General features: G+C 31.3%; 1 protein-coding gene and 1 long non-coding RNA gene across 47 annotated transcripts in view; one reads left to right on the forward strand and one right to left on the reverse strand.

The window, feature by feature from the left end:
* The window catches only part of LOC145296067 (tyrosine-protein phosphatase Lar-like), a 1,305,806-nt gene that overhangs the window by 943,853 nt on the left and 336,398 nt on the right, over positions 1-25,555 (forward strand). For all 46 annotated transcript variants that reach the window (XM_080142138.1, XM_080142152.1, XM_080142158.1 and 43 more), the window contains one exon: positions 23,380-23,556. In XM_080142138.1, coding sequence (XP_079998264.1) covers positions 23,380-23,556 — 177 coding nt within the window. The remainder of the gene's footprint in view (positions 1-23,379; positions 23,557-25,555) is intronic.
* LOC145296073 (uncharacterized) overlaps positions 1-25,555 on the reverse strand; it is a 132,141-nt gene that overhangs the window by 63,699 nt on the left and 42,887 nt on the right. The window contains exon 2 of the long non-coding RNA XR_013869956.1: positions 11,427-11,499. This is a non-coding gene — a long non-coding RNA (uncharacterized LOC145296073). The remainder of the gene's footprint in view (positions 1-11,426; positions 11,500-25,555) is intronic.

The raw sequence follows: 25,555 nt of genomic DNA on the forward strand, positions 1-25,555 counted from the left end.
AAAATTCAGCGTTCAGAGGTTTTATATTGCTGCTATGTTTAATTATGACATTTTCATTATATATATATATATGTATATATATATATATATATATATATACATTTGTGTTTTTTGTGTATTAATATCACATTAAAACCCCTTTTTTCTATTTATTTGGGTATTTATTTGCTTCCCCACGAAAGCAAATGTGACACAAGGTCGTTTTTAATATGGGGGGAAAACCAGCTCCCCTAAAACAAGGGGAAAAAGGGGGCACTCTGGCAGTATCCAAAAAAGTAGTCTCAGTATGAATTGACCAAGGACCAATTAACTTAAGTGAAGCATCAGAACAGATGCTACACCTTGATCTTGGCCCGAAGGTCAAGAACAACAGAGAAAAGCAAGCCTTTTTTTTTTTTTTTTTTTATTTATTTAAAAAGAAAATATGACTTTGTTATATATGGGTCATGGAATTACATTCATCTGCAAAAGATCTAGCTAATTTGCATATTTTTTTAGGAATTCATTTTAATTAATTCCTATTAGTTTTTTTTGTTTGTTTTGTTTTCTTATGGGATAATCATCTTTAGTTAACTATTACGTGTAATTATATTCATGCCGGTATTCTACATGATTTATACTTGCATAATATTTGCATAAAAAGTTCATAGTAAACACAAACTTCTTTCTATATATATTTATGTATGCGTATATATATTTGTTAAAAAAATGTTGCCTACCAAACTTCGCTGTCAGTTTTTGGTCTACAGACATAAAACTTAATATATAGGGTATTCGAACCCATGTAAAAAATCAGTGCAAGAATGTGAAAATGAAAAAAAAATGGAATTTGTCAGGTGAAGGTCGAACAACGGCATTACGAATATGCATGTGTAACATAATAGCTATTGGTTCATAATTTAATTTTTAGCTTTGCAACAAATATGTCTTCATAGCTAAGGCGTTAACGTCAAAGAAAAAGTAAATCGTAAGCTAAACATTTTGGTTTTGATTCTCGGTTATGCCGCATGAGTCATTTTAAAAAAAAAAAACATTTTACATCATTATTATATATTGGGTCCAATATAATATAATAATAAAGACGAAATCTGCGTTAATCAAAATGTCATATTTAAATGTATTTTACGACCGGGCAATGCCAGGTGGCCTGGTAGCATATATATATATGTGTGTGTGTGTGTGTGCAAAATAATAATTTACTAGCAGCTGTAAAATAAATAACCTTTGAGAAGGGGTTAGTTTATTGCTAGTCGCCTGAGGTGCCTCTATCAGGGAATACCCATGGGGCTGCTCAGATATTTTTATTGCAAGCCAGAGTGTGCTTTTCCTAGTGCACTGCTTTTTTTAAAAAAAAAAACAAAAAAAAAAAACACCTAACCTTGTGCCCAACCTACCTGAATGGGCGCTAAATAAAATAGTTAATCTTGTTTCAAAATCAATCAAAAGTTTAGCATTATATAAATTTTATTCATTTTATTGCATTATTAAAATGCATACATCAGAGTTGTCCTGAAATTATAGAATCTTTATATTAATACAGTAGTACCTTCAACTCTACGCATGTATGTGTGTCATGGTTTCCAGATTATAAATTATTCAATCGGGAGATCCTATTTATTAAAAAGGAGGATAGAAGGTGAAAACATACCACGAACATTAAATTAGTATCTGCACTTATTGATTTAATATTCGTAGTATGTTATCACCTATCCTCCTTTTTAATATATAGGATCTTCCGATCATCGAAGATGCAATGAAAAAAAAAAAAAAAAATTAATGTCACTTTTGGGCCATCTGTGGAACTAAAATATACCTTCTTGGTCTTCTGGCTAGGATCAAAGGGTAGTATCTATTCTGTCTAAAGATGTATAATGATATTGCGGAGTTTCCGTTCCCATCAGGCGTCCATACAATGGAAATATGTCACAGACTCCTATCAGGATATTGGCGATAAACCATAATAACTAGATATATTATGACACTACATTAATCAGATTACTTAGATAAATACTTTTATGTTTTTAACGAAAGGGCTACAATGATATTTTAGAGTCTCCATTCATGCAGAATGCCCAACAGCAATATATTACATACTAGCGGGGGTACCCGGCGTTGCCCGAGTGTTTGTTTCCGGGACCGGGACCGGGGGGGGGGGGAGTTTTAAAAAATGTTATGGTAGGTAAGTAGGAAGGATCAAACCCGGAGTCATGAGTAAAAGTAGGAAAATAAAGTGTGAAAAAAAAACAAAAAAAAAACATCTGCAACGTTAACAGTTCGGCCACCAAGAAAAGTCCATTCCAGTTGTTTAGGAAAAAAAAAAAAACGACTACGGTAGGTCGGTGCGAACGTGAAAATATAATGTGAATTGTCCAGCACGCTAACCACTACGCCACAGAGCACTGCAGCTTAGTTCAGTGATTTTAAATAACTTCACATGAAAGAACTACGAAGCCAAACCGGTGTTCTCTTTTCAACTGTTCCTTGTGAACGATCCCCAAACGGTGTTAAGTGGTGGCAGGGGGAGGAGGAATTTATTAGAGAGAAAATATTTTACTACTTCCATTGATCTTAACCGATTTTGGCCGTGACTTCTCAGCAGAAAAAGTATAGAAATCTAAGATTATCGAGGAATTTGAGAAATAATAAGCCTATAACACACCTCAGATATTGTTCTGCCGTTTGTGCATATTATATTTGCATGAAATATCTTGATTTTTAATCCTATTAATGTCAAAATCAGACGAGAAAAAATGAGTTCATTTTATTTATATAGAGATGAAAGATGCCGCTGTGGAATTTACACAGGCCCCACTAGAGTGGTATGAATGTTCTAAATAAGATTTTTACAGATATAGAACCAGTCCTTTTTACTTCAACGCTGTCTTAGGAATAGGGCACCAAATGATTTCTTGGAATTCTATAAGTTAATATATAACTTTCTTTTTTTCATTTTTTTTTTTTTTTTTTTTTTACATAGGCATCACCACTTATCAAGGCCTTGAGGCCACTCGAGGATAAAGGTTAAAGAGTGTACAGTAGAAATTGGACAATATAGTAATCGTTAGTAATGGAAATTTGGTAAATTTGTTTACTTATATGGAACGGCTCATCAAAAACTTGTTTACGTTAGACTTGAAGACAACCATATTGTAATCAGCTGGAAAGCAGGAAAACGGAAGACAATTCCATAGGCGTGCAGTTCTAATAAAGAAGCTTTGTTCATGGAGTCTACGTTTAGGTTTAGGTACAGATAAAGAGTGGAGAAAATTATTGATGGTGATTTCTGCTAGACGGGTGTTTCTTGTGAAAGTTTGGCGAGGGGGGACCATAGATCAGAGCTCAGCCGAGCACTTGCCATAAAAATAATGATAAAGCAGAGACAAACTCGCAACTATGAGAAAGAGGTTGCAAAACTGTGAGAAAGAGGTTGCACGGAGGAGAAAAGGACATCCACTACGAGGCTACAAAGTCTATTTTGAACTCTATCAAGACAGGATAAGTCCTTTCTAGGAGCTCTTGCCCAGATGTGGCAACAGTACTCCATCCTTGGACGTAACTGGCTCTTATATAGATAGATTGTTAAGATAATATTGTTGGGTATGGGGCAGCCATTCCCCTACTTTTTATTGAAACCAACCGAGAGCTCTTTTTAGTATCCTCGTTGTTCCCTTAAACACAATTGTCTGGATCTCTTTTGCACTTGGTTCACCAGGAAAATTAGTTAGGTAGGATTTCAGGTTCTTCTTTATAAATCCTTTGACATCTATAATAACTGGTATGATTGTAATCTTCCTAAGGTTCAAATTTCTTTTCATATCATAGTATTGGTTGCTGTATAATTACTTAAAAAAGGATAAAATTAATCTATATTCATCAACTTTTCTCTGAGAGTTGTTGGAAACCTCTTAAACTCATTGACATATTTATGGGAGAGTCAATATTTTGTTTTCTAAATAAAACGAATAACCTTTTTTCAATGTGTGTATTCTAACCCATTTCTATTCATTATACCAAGTTTATTTTTTCATAACACCAAGTTTCAACTAATTAGTAGAAAATTCGGAGTAAAAATAAAAGTACAGAAAATTTTTTATGATGTCACAGAATGAAGATGTCATATTCCAAAAATCACGTAAATTGATTAAGTAATTTTCTAAATCAAGACAATCAAATTTGACGATTTTTAGAAATTAAAAAGTTTTAATCATATTGAATACAACAAAATCTCGGTAATCAAATTGAGTCGTCGCCCTTGAATTTTAACACATTCTAAAAAATATGGTGGTTCTTGCCCCCCCCCCCGGCCTCGCTTCCTCATAAAATTTGATTTTCTTAATTAAAAAACAAAGTACAAACAAACAAAAAAAAACTACTTCATCCATTTACGTAATTTTTGGAATATGACATCTTCGTTCTCTGACATCATAAATATTTTTCTATATTTTTTAATTTTATTTTTTTTTTAAGTGTAATTCCAAAATACTAAAAAAATTTGATAAATTTTACGACTTGTACTGTCAAGGGAGATAATTTTTTTCCCCCTCAAATTTTCCGTATTTCTTTTATGTTGATTATTTTTAATCTCAAATATTTTTTAGAGATTGTCTTTTTCATAATCGACTTTAACAAAGATTTTTTTCAACAACTAATTTTTATTCATTTGTTTCAACTAAGTTTTATTTATTTAAGAAAGGTTTTTATAAAAATTGTTTTAAAATAGAAATGAAGAAAACCTTTTGGTCTAAAAAAAACCCCAAAAAACAAGGAGCCTTAGAAATGACATATTCATAAAATTAATGCTTTAAAAAATAATTTTAAAAAAGTAATAAAATTATATACAACAGTCAAATAACGTCTCAAACACGATGAGAAAGTTCAGTAACTCTTCACTTACGAGATCAGAGTTACTTCCCTTCGTTGATTCAAGGGAGATAACTGTAGTTAACCATGCATTTTATTACGCATTTTTTTTTTGTTTTTTTACAATTAAAAGAAGTTTATTTTATCTTTTACTTTACTTTTAATTATAAAAAATATTTATGCTTATATATTGTATATTCAGGAAATCTAATTATTTGAAAATGCCAAAATAAAAGAAATAGAAAAAATAATAACGTTTGCCTTAAAAATTATTATTTTTTTAATTTCTTAAATAAAACTGCATTATTTTTATAGTTATAAATTTGTAATTGTTTTGGTGCTTGTGTGCATTAGTGATATTTTTAAATATACGCATTTCAGGTGAAAACATTATTACGCACTTACGCGTCATGTCGAAAGTAGTATAAAATCCAAAATTTACGAAAAATGATCAAGTAGAAAAATAATTACAAATAAAAGTAGACTTTATCGAATTTTCAAGTTTTATCGTATGTTTCGATGAGGAAGAGTTGTGCGATCAATTTAATATGATACACAAGGGAGATAACTCTTGATTTAAATTGACTTGATTAAAAGGTCTGCCATTTTTAAGTACAAAATGTTAGACGGTAATTGTAGTTGAATATTTTTGCTGTTAAAAATACATCTAGCACATGTTCAATTGAATCATTTGTTTAATTTTTGTAATTTATACTAATTTCGTCATAGCATGTAAGTATGTAATAATGTTTTCACCTAAAATGCGTTAGTTTCAGATATCACTAATCTACACAAGCATTTTGGTACTTTTGTATGAGAGGGACACATATTGATCTGGATGTTCCTGATTGTGATTTATAGAACAAACCAGAAATGGGTGAGCCGTTGCCTAACAGTCAATTAGTATTGACATTAAATGAAACGATCAATATTTTCATTTTATTCTCTGGCTTAAACATTAAGTCAATATCTCACCCCATTGTTTTCCTTTGTTTTAAGAATGGTTTTAACAATTTCTTCTAATCAGTAAATGAATCAATTTTATTTCCTTTATTTTTGTTTCTTACAGGGTGGAACAATAAAAGTGTCACCCTAAAAATAACAACACTACAGCTTTATTTTAAAACTTTTATTGAAATAATCAATTCAGGTAACTTGATCATGTAGTAGAGCTGACATTTATTCAATGTAGCCGCCTTCAGCTTCAATCACCACCTTGATACGAATCTGAAGCTGAGAGCATACCTTTTCACAAGTGGTGGTGGGAACTAGGTGAATACTCGGCGGATGGTGGCGATCAGGCTGGCTTTGGTGTTGTGAGAGGTTATGTTGGTGATGTCCTCAATGTATAACCAAATGAAGTAGTCCAGCGGGTTCAGATCAGAAGAAGAGGGGGGAACCAGTGAGAGAAGGGTACAAAGTCGTTGCACTCCTTCTGAAGCCAAGCCTGGGTCTCTTTAGACTTCTGGGCCGGCGCTGAGTCCTACTGCCACACCCACGGTCTGCCAGCGGCCACCTGATTGCACCAGGGTATCATCACACTCTTCAGCACATTCAGGTACATTTTGGTTTTGGCTTTCAAACCAACTTCGAAGGTGGTATAATGTGGCCCTCCTATGAAACCACACCAAAGACCAGAACCGTGGCTGGAAACTTTGTTGAACCATCCGGATTTGCATTTTGAGAGTGTTGGCTGCATTTTGAGGGTGTCATAACTTGGATCGGTAGAGAGCAGGAGTTGTACAGCGGCACATCTCCGATCTCGCTTGTTGAGTATTGTGTCACTTTCAGACATGATAGAAGGCTCTTATCACTCTTGGAATTTGTACACAACTGGCCAACTGATAGATGTTTTGTAATAAATAAAGAACACCGGTTCTCATCAAACGGAAATAGAAGCATGTTGTTTTTTTTTCTAGGATGATAATTTTATCATTCTACCCTGTAGTAATTTTTTAAAAAATTTTATCAACTTTATTAATTTATGAGGGAAAAGAGGCTAAAAACTACTTCTTGTGTCTTATTTTCACAATATTTTGGCCGATATAGCCTCCAACCTTCTTCAGGTGCATCTTTTTAGACTTTAGAATGTTTATGACAAACTCAATCTATATAGAATTTTGAATGCAATACAGAGGTAAATTAATATTGTCCCATAACATAGACCAATGTTGCAACACATAATTATAATTTATGTATGAAAAAATAAATTACTGATGTAATTATACAACTTTATACAAATATTTTAGTAATCTACCTATATATATATATAAAAGCGAAAATGTGTGTATGTTTGTGTGTCTCACAAAAACTTTCGACACAGGCCATGGATTTTCACGAGTTCAGTATCATTTTGAAGCTCGACATCTTGGACGACAAATATCGAAAAATTGGGCAAAAATATTCATTCCTTCATCCTTAATGTCTCTCTTTTTTACTGGGAGGGGTGAAAAAAATGGTATCTTCATGACAAGATGGATTTACGCATGCGTCAATACGCGCAAAAGACGTACCTTGAATTCGTTTTAAATGTTATAAAAACCGACCTACTTTCATCCATGTGTCTATAGCGCAATGGGTTAAGTGAGTGTCGTTATCTAAAGATTTCAGGTTCAATCCCAGTTATCAGATATACTTTCTTTTCTCGATTTTTAAACATTTAATATTGAAACGAGGTTATTTATACCATTTTTATTCACTTTTCGCTGTGTTTTTTTGTTTTTGTTTTTTCCTTGGGTTTTTGTTTATCCGATTGTTTTAAAGAAGTGTTACGTCCGTTCGCTATTTTATTTGTTTTGTTTTTTCCGATTTTTTAAAAAAGTTTAAACAGGGTTATTAATTCGCTTATTCTTTGTCCCCCCTCCCTACATACACACCTCCAAACACCCGGGCAACGCTGTCCTTTTTTGAGGGGAGGGGGTTTGTTTTTCCGATTTTTTTATAGAAGTTTTACGTTCATTGGCTGTTTTTTTTTGTTTGGGTTTTTCCGATTTTTTAAGAAGTTCTTTACTCCCACCCCTACACACACACCTCCAGACCCCCGCTAGTATATATATATATATATATATATATATATATATATATATATATATATATATATATACATAAAAGCGAAAATGTATGTATGTATGTATGTATGTACGCTTTTCCTCGATGTCCACAAAAGGCTTTTTTCTGAGAAGCGCTTGCTCGGTTCACAACTTCTTAAAACTTTTTATATCATCTATAAATTGTAATATCTCAGAGTTACCCACAGAGCTCACCTGTCTATTTAATTTTATTGACTTTCAAACGTTAATTATTCCACATTTCCCGCATCGGCACGCGTTACATTTGGTTTTTGGTATAAAAAAAAGCGAAACTCGACTCTAATCACAGGCCGAAAGCCAGTTTTCTCAAGAAAGCTAAGTAACGTTTGTTCAATGTCGACTTCGTCATATCAGACTGTAGCTTTCATTTCGCTCCTCCTAATAAACAGGGAGCGGGTTTTTAAAAACAAACAAACCGATTTATTCACCTCATTGAAAACTGTCCCGCACAAAATCATAACTGCTGAATACCTATCGCCATCACGTCAATCAAAAACGCGCACCTGTTTTTTAAAACACTTTACTATTTTCCAACTGCGCGTCGTGAAGGCTTTGTTTTTTTTTCACATTTTCGGGGTTTTTTCATATACCCCGAAAAACACCCGGGCAACGCCGGGTACCCCTCGCTAGTATATATATAAAAGGCAAAATGACTGTGCACGTTTTTGTATGTCCAAGAAAGGCTTTTTTCGACGGGTTTCTCAACTACGTTACATTTATTTAGAACTTTCCTTATACTCCTTAGATTATAATATCTACGATTTGCGAACAGACATTGTCTCGACATTTATTTAGATCGACTTTTAAAAAAATCCCTGGTTCCCCGTGTTTGTTTGTCTTTTTCGTATAAAAGTGAAACTGATTGGAGTAAAGGCACACTGCCTGGTCCTCCCGCCGGAATGTCCAGAAAAGCAATCAGCTTCGATCAATGTGGGAAAACCCTTCATATCAGACAATTGCTATTCATTTGGACATCGCCAGTGCTCCCTCTTTTGGGGGGGGGAGCTGGTTTTCCCCAACATCGTGGGGAAACAAATAAATAAAATGGCAGAAAGTCTGACGTTCATTTCTGTGCCTGCGTGAACACATTCACTTCTGCAAGTAAACTTTTTGGTTGACATCAATAAAGTTGAACGCTTTTCACTTCCTTTGATGTCATAGCGTAGCAGTGAGATGTCAGCTTTTCTTTCATTTTCTTTTCCGCCTTTGCTTCAGTCACAGGTTCGAGCCTACCTACCTACTACCATGTTTTTTTTTTGTGCTCAACACACACTTCCAAACACTCGGGCAACATCGAACCGGGCACCCCTGCTAGTCTATTATATAAATCTCAGGCGTCTGTGTGTGTGTGTTTGTATGTCTGCTAAAAACTTTGTCATCCGCATCGAACAGGTACAAACCTGGTATTGTTAGAAAGAGTAGTCTCTCAGACATATAATATCGAAAAATTAGAAAAAATTGTTAATTATTTCATGTAGAAATATCATTTTATTTAAAGGTGGAGGGTCATGTAAAAATCTTGATTTCAATGCTGTCTGCTAATTGCATATACACGAAGGGTCGATTCCTTGTTTCATTTTAAAAAGCTAAATTTGCAACGTCATAACATCTGTGTCGTCGTGGTCCAATTGATAATGTGTTCGCTTACGAACTTAACTTTTGCAAGTTTGCGTCCACTATTTTTCTTTCTTCTTTTGCTTTTGATTTCGCGTCTTGCTGATGGCACCCAAGTCCCTTTTTTTTTCTCTGTTTTTTTTTCTTTTTTTAATTGACTTTATAAATTATATTATCATATATAACTGTATTTTACGACCGGGCAACGCCGGACCCCCCCCCTCTCTCCAGTATAAATAAAAAGACGAGTGTAAACACTGGTGGAGCATAATGTTTTATTTTTATTAGAAAAGGTTCACACTAGTAGATAAATACATAATGAATATAATAGATTCATTTAATTAAATAAATTAAAATAAATTGATCACCACTTTCATATTTATTAAGAACCTCAATAACAATTAAAAATTCTGGTTAAATTCATGCTTCGAACTTCCATTGTTTCTGCGAGCCTGTAAGGATGACAGTGGTGAGGGGAAATTAGTTCAATTGAAGGTCTATTCTGACAGATTTTTCAATGTTTTAAGTCAATGTTAATTTTGTTTAATAATAAAAAAAAAGAGTTTTTTTTTTTATTTACATTACAAACTATTACAATAAATTATATTATAATATTTGAAATTTTTATGAAAAACTATTAAATACATAAAAAGTATACTTTATAAAATTCCGACCGGCTTTTTTGGGAATAAGATTTTTTTAATGAGATTCCGAATCAATGTTTTAATATTAAATAACGAGAAATGTAAAAAAAAAAAAAAAATCATGAATATATTTTTATTATGTTTGGTTAAAGAAATTTACAATTTTTATATGATAAATGTTTTATAAGGTATATTTTTTATGTAATTGATAGTTTTTTAAAAAGTTTAAATATTATGAAATATTTTTTGTTCGTATGTCTAATAAAGTTTGTAATGTAAATTTAAAAAAAAAAACACCTCGTTTTTTATTAAAAATAAAATTAACATTGACTTAAAACATTGAAAAAATCTCATTTCCAAAAGAGCCGGTCAGAATAAACCTTCAATTGAACTAATTTCCCCTCAACATCTTCATCTTTACAGGCTCGCAGAAACGATGGAAGTGCGAAGCATGAATTTAACAAAAATTATTTTGAAATTGTACAGTTACCTTCTTTACAAACTAGAACAGCTTGTTAGTACTATTTTTTTGGTTTTTGTCCAGAATTCCCTCTATATTAAAAACCAAAAATAAAGGAAAATCTGCATGATGTATGAAACAAAAAATATCATATTCAAAAAATCATGTAAATTGATCTAGCAGTTTTATTTTTATAAAGCAAATTATTTTAAGCAATTTATGGGAATTCATAGGCATTACAACATAAATCTCACGAGTTTTAATTATTGTTGAGTTATCTTCCTTTAATTCTTGACTCTGTTTTTAAAAATAATGGGCAAGACAGTCTCTCCTCGGATACTCATAAAATTTGATTTTCTTTTTTAAAAATAAAACTAATTGATGAATTTACATACTTTTTGGAATATGATGTTTTCATTTCGTCACATACATCATACAGACTTTTTTTTTTTTATGGGGGCGATTCTGGACAGGAACCTGATTTTTAACTTATATTTAACCAAAGAGTGGATTTTTATCCTGCTTCTGTAGAGAGCTGAGGAGTTTTATTTAAGCATATTAATACTTTCTGCAAATAGTGTTAGTTATTCTTTTTAAAATAAGGAAAGGAAACAAAACAAAAGAAAAGCAATATATATATATATAAAAAAAAAATAAATGTATGAGGCTAAAAATTCCATAAAATACAAACAAATGAACTCTTTGAAATTCTTTAATTTTTAATTTTTTTTTTTTTTTGAAATTTTATTTAAAACTGACCTGATGTTTGATTTTTTTTATGTAACTTTCCAAGTATCAACTTCTTATTCCAAAACTTATGCAGGAGTAGAATCTGAAGAAGAAAAAAAAAAAGATAGATTTTATATACAAGAATTAGATAATACAACAAATTCATATATTATATAATTTAAAAAGTGCAATAACATAGTTTGTGTGTGGATCATTTTATAAATACTACTAGCAGAATCTGTATCCCAGCATTGCCCCAGAAAATTGAGAAAGCAAGAATTGCACCGATTTTGATTGGAAATGACCAGAAAAAGACTCTTTTATCCAAAATGCTAAGCATTTTAAACTCACTGTCAGTGCAATAATTAGTCTAATTTATAAATGTAGTGATTGGTAAGTTTTTTTGTTTTTTTCAGAGAATTGTTTAATAATATAATGAAAATTATTATATCAAATCTTGAAATGTAACTTCATATAGACACTTGAGACCCAACACATTGTAGACTCTGTCTCAAAGGAGACAAAGAATAGAAAAGAATTTAATTCGCTGTTTCAGGTATTAAGAAAAAGACCTTTATTCCTCATTCTCCCGCCATGCATGACTTCTCATTATGGCAGTGATATCACTCATGTGTCTCTAACGTGCTCATCGGTCTGTGCACACATTCTTTTTATAGTCTTTTTCTTTTTTTCTTACCATGGTGTTACTTTGCACAGAGCTCAGCATTTGCATACAGCCGTCATATGCGCTTTCGCGCTCTTTTACAGAAAGTCCTTCTTATAATTCTTTTTTTTTTTTATAAAGTATTTTCAAAATTCATAGGCTAAGCTAAGTGGTCGACTGTAATTGATATCGGCCCAAAGGCTCCCCTATCATTAGCTGCTTCACTGAGGTGAGGGGGGGGGGCTAGGGCATCTCGCCATTTCCAAGTTTACTCCACTTGCCTATGATTCTACCCTTATAAATACTGAGTGTTTAGCAAGTACCATTTTGTAAGTCATTGGTATGACCCAACTGAGGATTGAACTCCGGTCTTCTGACCCATTAACGGACACTCTTGCCATTATGCCAAACTGGTTGGTTAAATTCATGAAAATGCATTAAAAAAACCCATTATGGCTCCAGTAGGTATCTCACTGCCGATGCAATCCTCCATCTGTATAAGAGCCAAGTACATCCTAAAAAGTACTGCCACATCTGGGTAGGAATGCTTGCTGCACCCTATCCAGCCTTGAAAGAATTTAAAACCAGCTTTGAAACTTAGTAGGTGATGCCCTTTTCTCTTCCCTGCTCCCTTTTTTTCCACAGAAGACATATTGTGAGCCTGTCTCTGCTCTATCGTTATTTTCATGGCAAGTGCTCGATTGAACTCCAATCTATGGTCCCCCCTTGCTAGACTTTTACAAAAAAAACACTCGACTAGCTACAACTACTGTATACGATTTCCTCCACTCTCTATCTGTGCCTGAATGTAAACAAAGCTTCTTTCCTGTGACTGCATACTTGTGGAACGCTGTTCCACTTACCTGCTTCCCAGATGACTACAATATAGTTGTCTTCAAGTTCAATGTAAACAAGTTTTTGTTGAACTGTCTCTTTAAATAATCCAAATTCTACTCAACCTATGCCATTAACGATTAAAAGACTACCGCCTCTACCTTATCCTCGAGCGGCCTTATGGCCTTGATAAGCATTGCACGTAAATCCTATAAAATACCAGCAGTAATGGAATACTATTTAATATTGTTGCTTTGTTTATTTACTAGTGGAGGGGCGCCGGTTAATTTAGAAATTGTATATGTCGGATGATGAAACTCCAAAATTTCTTATTAAAAAAAAATTTCTAATTATAATATCCTTTTTTTTATTTTTATTTTTTTTTTTAGATAAAAAACATAAGTAAAATAGGACCGTGCACAGATGTATTTTTTGTTTAACAAACGGTCCTTGTAACGCGCTGCGTTCAATGTTGCAGCTGGTGCCTATTTGGCAATGGGGGCCTCACTCGGTAGTAAAATATTTTTTTTTTTTTTTTTTTTTACATAGGCATCACCACATTATCAAGGCCCAGAGGCCACTCAAGGATAAGGGTTAAAGAGTGTACAGTAGCAATTGGACAATATAGTAATCATTAGTAATGAAAATTTGGTAAATTTGATAACTTATATGGAACGGCTCATCAAGAACTTATTTACTTTAGACTTGAACACAACCATATTGTAGTCAGCCGGAAAGCAGGAAAACGGAAGACAATTCCACAGGCGTGCAGTTCTAAGAAAGAAGCTTTGTTCATGGAATCTACGTTTAGGTTTAGGCACAGATAAAGAGTGGGGGGAATTATTGATAGTGTTTACAGCTAGACGAGTATTTCTTGTGAAAGTTTGACGAGGGGGGACCATAGATTGAAGCTCAGTCGAACACTTTCCATGAAAATAACGCATGCAGAATTTGTATTTATTATTACAGAACCGATTCTATATTGAATATTATGTATATATATATATAGTACTGATTTGAAAAGGTAAAAAAAAAAAAAAAAAAATAGGTGTCATCAGCTAAAATTGAAACCAAAACATTTAGTGCTCCAACCAGGTTCTCTACCGTTTGAGTTATCGATAGATTGATAAGAAAAATTTCAAATTAAACAACTTCAAGCTATGAGGGAATTTTGCACATGTACAAAAGTAATAGAAATATATCAGCAAGTTTTAATGAACGTTTTGAAATTCAACTTGCCGACATATTTCTGTACGCGTTATTCATCCATCCAAACAAAGATTTTATTTGTTATAAACCATCATTGGTATATGATTACTATTTTCTGTTAATTTCAGTGTTATGTGACCAGTAGTGTAAGAGTTTAACAGTTAAATATTTTCACACAAACACACACACACACACACACATGCATACATCTACTGTTTTATTTGTTGGTATATTTAGGCAGCATTTTTTCATTCAAGCAGACATTATTAAATATTAGGTTGGTGCAAAAATAAGGTCATTTATATATATATATATATTTGAACATCAAAAAACGAAATTATTTTTGCACCAACCTAATACAACAGAGATACTTTGCTTTATAATTCTTTTTTTTTTTTTTAATTTTATTTTTTCGCTTATCCGTAGAATCTTTTTTATATCAAACTTGAAAATATTGATGAAAGTTACATAGTTATCACAAGCACTTTTGATTTGACTGCAAATCATCTTCAGGTGTTGATGAGGTGAAATTGAATATGAGTAGAAATGGAAAGTGAAAAGTAAAATATTTATTGATGATTATGCATATAGCAATGATTTTAAAAGTCAAAAACAATGACTTTGGTGCCATCAGCTAGGATTGAAACAAAACATTCATCGCTTCAACCTTAGTCGTTATATAGCGTTTCAGCTTTTGTTCTTACCGTCTGAGTTATCGCCAGTTGGAAAAAAAAAAGGCTAAAAAATCAAGTGAGTTCAAGCTAAAAATATATATACACGCCTGCTCAGAAGTTACTCCTGCCAAGGTAATTTTAAAAAAATTAAAACTATTAGAAGCTATTTTACAAGCAAAAAAATCGAATCAGATGTGTTGTATCGAATGATAGAAGATGGAAAAAATTGATTTAAAATCCATCAAAATGTAAGTCGTTTTTTCTTTATATAGATGTATTTTTTTTATTTTTGTAGGATTGATAATTTTTTTCTCGTCTTTATCCTTCTTCAGTTAAACATTAAAACTACAAAACCTGGTTAAAATTAAATCTGTCCGTCTCAAATGCATGCATTTTTGTAGGATTGATAATTTTTTTCTCGTCTTTATCCTTCAGTTAAACATTAAAACTACAAAACCTGGTTAAAATTAAATCTGTCCGTCTCAAATGCATGCATTTTTGTAGGATTGATAATTTTTTTCTCGTCTTTATCCTTCAGTTAAACATTAAAACTACAAAACCTGGTTAAAACTAAATCTGTCCGTCTCAAATGCATGCATTTTTGTAGGATTGATAATTTTTTTCTCGTCTTTATCCTTCTTCAGTTAAACATTAAAACTACAAAACCTGGTTAAAATTAAATCTGTCCGTCTCAAATGCATGCATTTTTGTTTAAAAAAACAACAAAGCTTGTGTACTTACTTTTGAAACAATCCTAGTTTGAACAGATTTTTAGGCGAAGAAATATGGATTTGTAGTATGTCTGCTAAAAATTCACAAATTGTAGTTTTCATGTATGCTTCAATATAGACAGATATGTGATATAACTATTTATAGGAATTAAAAATAAAAACCTATGCACAGAGAGAAATGATATAAAAAGAATGTGTAATGTAAGTCTTAAAGACATGTTTAGATCTGATGACCTCAGAGGACAATTAAATGTGGACAGTATAGGGAAATATGATCTGCAGAATGGAAGACTTTGTTTTTGCAAATAAAGCACAAACTTATCAAATGAACAATTAAAGCATGTATCTATGTACAAGCGGTAAAATTTAAGAAATATTTATAGCTCTAGTATTGAACTATTGAGCTTTTTAGAAGAAAAAGAGCCTATTTTTGACACTTTTTTACAGCCTTAAATGTTTCAATCATAGTATTTTTTTTTCCTAGTTTTGTATATGAATATAGTAGTAGAGGAATAGTTGATCGAAACGTAGTGAAACAACAATCACAATAAAGATAAGGATAACAGTCCGCAGATGAATAGATGAATATACAAATTACTCATCTCAAAGGATTCCAATAAAAAAATAGTATGCATACACTTGTTTATAAAAATAAACTTGTACACTTGTTTGAAAATATCCTACTTTCAAATATATTTTTCGTGAGTTTAGTTTTGTGGCATGTCAGATGAGGTTCACTATATATTGAATGTTGTAGCTTTCATGTATACTTCTAATATATAAACAGACACGAGATATAATGAACCTTTTGAAAAATGAAAACCAAACCGACTCCAAACAACTGCAACCTACTATAAGAGTCGTAATTTGACATTTTCAGAAGCTCATCTTAAATTAGTTTATTTTTTATTTTTTAATAAATAAACAGGAGAATATGTTTCTTGTTTATAAAATTAATAAAAATATGTTTTTATTTTGGATGGTGTTGTATTGGTTTATATCGTTTGTTTTATGCACAAAGTTTGTATGTATTGCTATATGTTGTACATATAAAGTATCATCTTTTCTAGAAATTTGAAACAACTATCCTCTCATATCAATTTGTTCTGAATGCTGTTTTATTATTTTATTATATTTTTCTTTTTGAATACGAATATATGGTGATGAAATTCATGCTATATCATGAAATGAAAAGTTGGGGGAATGTGAAATGGATTATAACAGTGAAAAGTTTTTTGGTTTCCAATTAAACATTAAAATCTTCCTTAATAATAATAAAAATTTTTTTTAACCTGATCACCTTTAAAAGGAAATAGTATCAGAATAAATCGAAAGAAAAAACGAAATTTTTATGCAGTATAAAATTATTCTGATGTTATTTTTTTTTTGGTGAAAGTTGTTAAGAAGAAAGTATTAAAAAAAACAAAAAACAAAGAAAGAATTCCAATATAACGCGCGCGCGCGCACACACACACACACACACACACACACACACACACAATCAATTACGAATTGTTGTAAGAAGCAAAAGAAAATTTATTAATTTGTAATGGTGAATAATATCTGGTAATAATGATATATATATATATATATAAAATTGTAAAATACATTTCCGCATGAATATATACGGGATGGACACGAGCGATAAGAGTTTAAGCTCCTTACCGTTGGGTCCCAATTTCGAATCTCACTAGATTCAGCCACTCTGATGAGTCCTAGACGACGAAACATGTGTCAGTGGATAATTATATTTTAAAAACAATATATAAATATATATATATGTATAGAAAGAGAGAGGGATTGATACTTTATAAATGTCTATTAAATGAAGTAAGGTATCTCATCTCTCTTTCTCTCTCTCTCTCTTATATATATATATATATATATATATATATATATATATATATATATATACAGGGTGTCTCAGAAGTTGCACACTATATACTGATCTTCCTGGAGTGGCTACTCCGCTCACCAGATCTGTCCCTCTTGACATTTTTGTCTTCGGGAACATCTCAAATGTGTACTAGAATTGTCCATCTGTTGAGCTAATGAACAAGAAAGTAGATTTTATATGTATTTTTATAAAAACCTAGATGATGTGCGACTTTTGGGACACCCTGTATATATATAATATATACACTACACTAAAATTTACAGTCAATTATGAATTGTGTGAAAAACAAACAAAAAATCTCAGAAAACTAAAGGCTCCCTTCCTGGGGCTAACACTTGAACTTTATATGAGATACATAGATATTCGAATATTCCATTAAAGTTCTCCTTTAAATTTCAAACACTGAGTTAGTAAAAAAGTTGGGAACATAATTTGCTCTGCATTTTTGAAAAATATTCGTTTTAAGTTCATTGAATCGATACATTTAAACTTGTTTATACGTACCTACATCTCTCTCTCTCTCTCTCTCTCTCTCTCTCTCTCTATATATATATATATATATATATATATATATATATGTTTTGTTTTTTATTAACGTTTATCTGTTTGGTTACATATGTTTCGGATGTTGGACCATGTTTACGATGCAACAGCCTCATCAGACCTTGCAGAAATGGTTGTTAGTGTTTGGAAGAAGTGTTTTAGAAGTAGGAGAAAAAAAAAGAGAGGTGGGGGGGAACAGGGGTAGGAGATAATAAGCGGGGGGAAGGAGACGGGTATTGACAATATTTCAGTTTTGAAGGTTAAAATACATAAGATTGTATTGTGTGTGTGGGGGGGGGAGGTAGCAGATTCAGGTAGGTGTGGGTGGAGATATATGGATATAGAGAGAGGGAGGTGGAGAGGGGAGGGGTAAGGAGAGGTGGGGGAGTAGTTTCAATTTTTAGGTTTTAAATTTTAACTGCTTTTTGCTTGTTCAGCCATGTATATGATGTAGATGAGAGAGAGAGAGAGATAGAGAAAGTTTTTTTTTAGGTGTCATGTGTTTGACAAGTACAAGGTTCCATTTAAGATTTTCAAGTTGACTTGCTCATTTCAGTTGACTGTGAGTTTAGGATTAATACATACGCTAACCCATGCGCAAGTACACATACATACATACATACATACACATATGTACATTTCTACATATCCATATATATAAACAATGTATATGCAGACATACACACAAGTCCTGTACACATATACATACTCACATATATATAGACACATATACGCATATATATATATATATACACACACACACCTACATATATACATATACGTGGAGATATAGACCTCCAGTAAAAAGTAGATGTACATATACATAAAACACATATACACACACATGTACCCACATACACGTATACACAATTACATAAATATACATATTTATAAAAATATAAATATACAAACATATATATATACAGGCAGACATATATATATATATATATATATATATATATATATATATATATATATATATATATATATATATATACACACACATATATATATATATATATATACAGGCAGACATATATATATATATATATATATATATATATATATATATATATATACACATATATATATATATATATATATATATACAGGCAGACATATATATATATATATATATATATATATTTTGGGGGGAAAAAAAAAAAAAAAAAAAGTGTATATATATATATATATATATATATATATATATATATATATATATATATAAAATAAAAAATAAAAATAATTGTTAGCGGTGGATGTATGCGAGTACGTGTGTGGGTGTGTAGGTGGTTATGTATATGTGTATATATGTATGCTCCTACATATATTTCTATGTATGTACGTGTGTGTATGTGTGTGTGCCTGTGTGCGTGTGCATGTGTACATGTGCATGAATATATATGTATGCGTATGGAATTGTGTGTGAATGTATGCTATACATGGGGAAAGAAAGTCTTTAATAAATAAAAAAGAACCCTAAAGAAGCCATAAAAACCTTCACCATATGGACTAAAAAACACTCTTTGAAACTAACTTTGACCGGTCACAGTGAAAACACTTACACTTGGAGACAGAACGTCTAAACACTGAACACACGCATCGCGCCACTATGAAAAACATATTTAATATCAGCGGAGGCATATCCACAAACTCCCATTTTAAAGAAAAACTTTTTACGAAAATATCTGAAGAGAGCACACCCTAAGCTCGAAACGCGTTATAAAAATATTTTAAAATAAAAATATGATGAAAACCTTAAAAAAAAACCCACAATTGTTGTTGGCTACACTCTTTTAAATATATATATATATATATATATATATATATATATATACAGGCAGACATATATATACAGGCAGACATATATATATATATATATATATATATATATATATATATATATATATACAGGCAGACATATATATACAGGCAGACATATATATATATATATATATATATACAGGCAGACATATATATATATATATATATATATATATATATACAGGCAAACATATATATATATATATATATATATATGTGTGTGTGTTTATATATATACACACACACATATAATATTTGCCTGAGTGTGTGTATGCGTATACACAAATGTCATTATATAATAGTTATTTTGTTTGATGAAACTTTATTTTCGATTTTTCGAATACTCCATTTAGCAATTCAAGCAAATTTATGTATATAAGTTCGGTTGGTTTCATATTCCATGTTTTTTCTCCTTTTTTTTCACAATGTTTTTTTTTCCAATTCTTTCTTGTGAAAAGAAAAATGTAAGAGACCCACAGAACTTATATACAGCAATTTAACAGAAATTACAAGAAAGGACTTTAAAAAAAAAAAATAATAATGAAACAGTCATCAGACAAAATAATTCTGTGTTATTTAATAACATTTGACTGAATTAAAAAATGCTGCCTAAATAGACATGCAAATACATAGTATGTGTGTCAGTTTCTGTTGGTTTTAAAGCATCACCTAAGTGCTAATTGGGAATAATTTTCCCCACCAATGTGATGCTCTCAAACGGGGACAACTCATATATGTATTTTGAAAATATAATTATGCATAGACATGTGTTTTGTCATGGCTGAACCTAGTGTAATTTCAGGCCAGGACCCCAGAGTCTGGATCTGAAATGCTAACATAAGTGTATTGCTTATTTTTTATATGCCATTTATTTGTGAATTTATATATATATATATATATATATATATATATATATATATATATATATATATATATATAAATAAAGATCTGTTGTTTTCTTTTTTTTTTATTAGTGATTCTGCTGTATTTAATTGTTTCACTTATCTCAGCAATGAGGGAGTTACCTGCCCTTGGTTTATTTACGTCGCCCCTTGTTTTGGACATGTTTTTTTTGTTGTTGTTATTATTATCATTTTTATTTATTGAATATTCAAATATTATTTTTATTTAAGCAAATGCTTTTTTACATGAATAAAAGTTATCCATTTACATGTGTTTCTGGGTATCACCTGTTGTCAGTATGGCTAAACTTTTAATAAGGATCGAACTTGAAGCTGCCCAATTGACAGCCTGATGTATAACTACTGAAGTGTGTGTATATATATATATATAATATATATATATATATATATATATATATATATATATTCACTTAATGAATGTCTATCTTTTTCAGGTCTAATCTTTTGATTTATTTCCTTTTTAGTTATTTTTCGGACCTGGATATAAACATCGTTTGGTACGGTGGCCAAGAGATGTATTTACTATTGGACCATTATCGACATCTATATTTCAGTTTATATGACTTATAAAATCATGCCAATTTAATTCAAAAGATAGTTTTATGCTATTTATCATTGCTTATTAATTAAAAAGAAAAAAGTAATTTTGAAATGAGATTGAAAATATCGTTGTTTCCATCAATATAGACGAACAAGTATGTTAACCTTTATTATCTGACATTTTGCATTTGAATCCAGAAATGAATGTTTCCTGTTGTTATTGCTATAGGATGTCCCAGAATTTAGCACCTATTTTGAACTAGCGGGCAGAGGGAACGTCCAGCATTGCCTGGTCGTAAAATATGCTTAAATATGTCGGGTGTGCAAGAAAGAAAAAGTAACAAAATACTGAGGATGGAGTTTGACTCCAAAATATATTTAAATTATAAATTTCAAACAACTAAAATATTTGTTTATTTTCGTAAAATTGCGTTGTAATTTGGCTTTCAAGCGTACTTGATGCATATTTTTTTTACGCTTAAATGTATTTTAATTCATGCAGATTTTGTATTTATTATAACGCCAATTCTCTATTGAATATTATATTGTACCTAATATATAGTAGTGATTTAAAAAGTTTTAAAAAAAGTGATATGGGTGCCACAAGCTAGAATTGAAACCAAAACATTTCATGCTCCAGCTGGGTTCCCTATCATTTAAGCTATCGACAGTTAGATAAGAATAATTTAAAATTAAATGACTTCAAGCTATGAATAAATTTTTCGCATTTGCAAAATTAACAAAAATATGTCTGCAATTTGAAATGAAAATTTTCCATTTCAAATTATCGGCATCTTCCTGTACACATTATTCATCCATCCAAACAAAGATTTTACTTGTTATAAACCATCCTTGGTGTATGATTACTATTTCCTGTTAATTTCAGTGTTATGTGACAAGTAGTTTAAGAGTTTATCGGTTAAATATTTACATGCAGATAAATACACATACATCTACTGTTTTATTTATATAGAATATGAATTAGTATCTAAATAGATGGCTAGTTTTGGGATATCCTGTTATGTATCTATACAATATGTATAATTTTAATCAATTTAGATAAACAAAATTACCATTTGTCGCTACAATAAATTTACTGTTTCAATCAAAACGATTTCATCCGGTAACAGAGAAAAATTATTTTTATTAAATTAAAAATCTTAGTCTCTTCATAAAAATGTTTGTTTGAAATTAAGTCCTTAACTTAATTTAACTTAGTTAACTTAATTTCAAAGTAAGTTTTCTTCTCAACAAATTTTATGACTGTTATTTTGATTATGTTTAGAACCTTGTGAACATTTTCTAGAATATATGTGCTTGTTCGTATGGTGATCAGCAGGCTGTTGAACTGCGCCATTGCCTCATTTTGTCTAGCTGTTTGACCTAATTTAGGGCTACTTATTGTGTCTGGTGGCTGCTGATTAAACCACCTCCTCCTTTCTTCCAGTGAATTAATAATTACTGATGGGACGATTCCAATATTTTTCCTGGTTCCAATTCAAATTCTGATTCCGTAATAAATTTCCAATTCCGATACAATTACCGATTCTGATTCTTTATAAATCTATATATATTTTAATATAGAGTCGTTATTTCTCCTGTTTACTGTAAAAACACATACTAAATGAGCAGATATTTTCCTAAATGAAAAAAATACACTTGTATGAATCCTCTATCGATTTTAGTTTTACTAATCGTTAAAAACTAATAAATATTTATTATTTTATTATTGTTACTGGTAAAGGTAGATTTTGCTTTAAACATATTAAAATAAAAACAGACAAAAGAATCGTTTTGGCATCGGAATATATGAACAGATTTTTCCGATTCCGATATCCCTAAATGATCCGAGTTTTCTGATTATAATTTAACAAAAAAAAAAAGAAAAAAGAAAGAAAAAGGCCTTCTGAATTGTTTATTTTTATTAAGACTGGCCTTGAGTAAAAACAGTCGCCTCTGTTGCATGATGAAATCATTTCAGAGTGAAACAGTAAATTTATTGTAGCAACAAATCTTAATTTTGTTTACCTAAGTAAAATAAGATAATATGCTGCTCTTTTTATTGAGCACTATTAACAACCTTGTTATATTCATATGTATGCATATATATCTTGGTTTGATACTATCTCTCTCGCATTTTGCAGGAATACCGGAAGGATATCCAAGAATCACTATACACCCTTCACTAAAGGCTGTGGAAAAAGACAGAAACACAGTCTTACAATGTGGTGCCACTGGAAACCCAGAGCCAAAAATAACTTGGCTGCGTGATTTCATCCCTGTTGATCTCAGCAACCCACGTTTGACCCTCTTGGAAACAGGTAAGGAACATTTTTATTTATTTTTTTTTATTTGAATTAAAAAAAAATAAAAGAACTGTAAAATACACTTCTTGTGTTTACATCCAAATTTTTGAAGATATTGAACACTTTTATTGATAGTACACACATGAAACACTAGTCCCCTTTGAAGTAATCTCCTCCGGCTGCAATGCACTTGTTGTACCGTTCCAACAACTTCTAGAAGTACCCGTGGGAAGTCCATTTGTGTGAACGTGTTAATGACCCTCGTCACAGCCTTTTTCGTTTCCTAAATTATCTTATAATGACAGCCTTTAAAGTTTTCCTTGAGCTTAGGGAATAACCAAAAGTCACAGGGAACAAGGTCTGGATTAGAGGGAGGGTGAGGAACTGTTTTGATACCCATCTTCGTCAAATAGTCTGTTACAAGGATGGAGTTGTGAACTGGTGCATTTGCATAAATCTTCCACATCCTCAGTTCCTCACGAATTAGTGTGTATACAGTTCCCACACTGACATCAAACTGTGCACTTATTGTCTTGATAGACATACGACGGTACTTATCCATGAAATTCTTTATTTGGCCAATCAACTCTGGTGTTCTGATTTCTTTACTCCTCCCATGCCTCTCATCATCCCTCACAGACTCCCTGCCTTCCTTTAATCTCTTATGCCACTCAAAAACTGATGCTCAATTCATGCAAGATGGTCCAAAAGGAGTCTGAAGCATTCCATACGTTTCTGTGGCATTTTTTCCAAGTTTAAAATAAAATTCTATTGCATATCGTTTTACTAAAGTGTCCTCGCGTCCAGATTGCATTTTAGTAAATTCACCAGTTGTGACAATCAGGCTTTAGTAGGGTGTATTCCAATTCCTGCTGTAGCTGTTCATTTGAACCTGAAATCATAAAAATTAGTCAGTCATTTCATAAGATGTATATTAATAACATACTGAATTTTCAAGGGTCTATGATAATTTTAAATGTGTGTAATGAAAAAGTTCTGGAAACTTATTGAAGACATCTCGTGGGTTTTACTTGCATCATTTGTAGATGTATTTAAACAGTTTCAGTTTGAATCTCTTTAGGTTTGTTATATATTTTATAATTCTAAGCAGTTTTATATGTTGTCACTGTTAGTGCTATTGCTATTAAGGTCATTATTTGAAAAATGCCTTCATTTCAAATATATTCTGAGCAGATTTAATTATTTCTTGAAAGAAACTGAAGTGGCATACATTTTCTTTGTATTATTTAGATTAAAGGAATTTTTTCATTTTTGTTTTAATCCATTGGTTTTTATTATCTATTAATAATACGATAGCGCGTGTGTTATTTTGTGTGTCAGGCTTACGTCTATTTTTCTTCTGAGTGGATGTCGTTTAATCGTTATGATCTCCCATTTCTTGTAATAAATAATTTTACCAAGAATTATTCAGAAGTTTTGGTTTCGGTTTCGATTATAGTTAATGGCACTCAAATCATCTGTTTTTTTAATAAATTCAAGCTGATGCACCCAAGCCATATGAATATATATATTTTTTTTCAATTTTTTAAATCACAATTTTATAATATATATAAATCGATAGAAAATTGACTCTATAATAATAAATTCGAAATCAGCATTAATTAAAATATCATATTTAAGCATATTTTATGACCGGGCTATGGCGGGCGTCCCTTGATTAATACAGATCTTCTACATATTTTTATGATGTGGATTCTATTTTTGGATATATCGATATATATATGTCGGCAAACTTCAGAGCAGTGCTGAAGAGTTCTTTGCATATGGATGGGTAGAAGTCCACGATGTCGTGCGTGTGTTGACATAAAAAAGATTGAATACAGATCACTCAAGGTCCAATATCTCTGAAGAATCCAAGGCACCTATAGCCAGATCCAAGGACTTTCTCGATTTTTGTTTTAACCTACGCAGTTTCAGTTTTTATCTATTCTAGTTTGTTATATATTTTGTAATTCTAAGCAGTTTTATTTGTTGCCACTGCTATTGATATTAA

This window comes from Euprymna scolopes, chromosome 16 (genome assembly GCF_053919585.1).
Source record: "Euprymna scolopes isolate OS-2025 chromosome 16, ASM5391958v1, whole genome shotgun sequence".
NCBI classification, from domain to species: Eukaryota; Metazoa; Mollusca; class Cephalopoda; order Sepiida; family Sepiolidae; genus Euprymna; species Euprymna scolopes.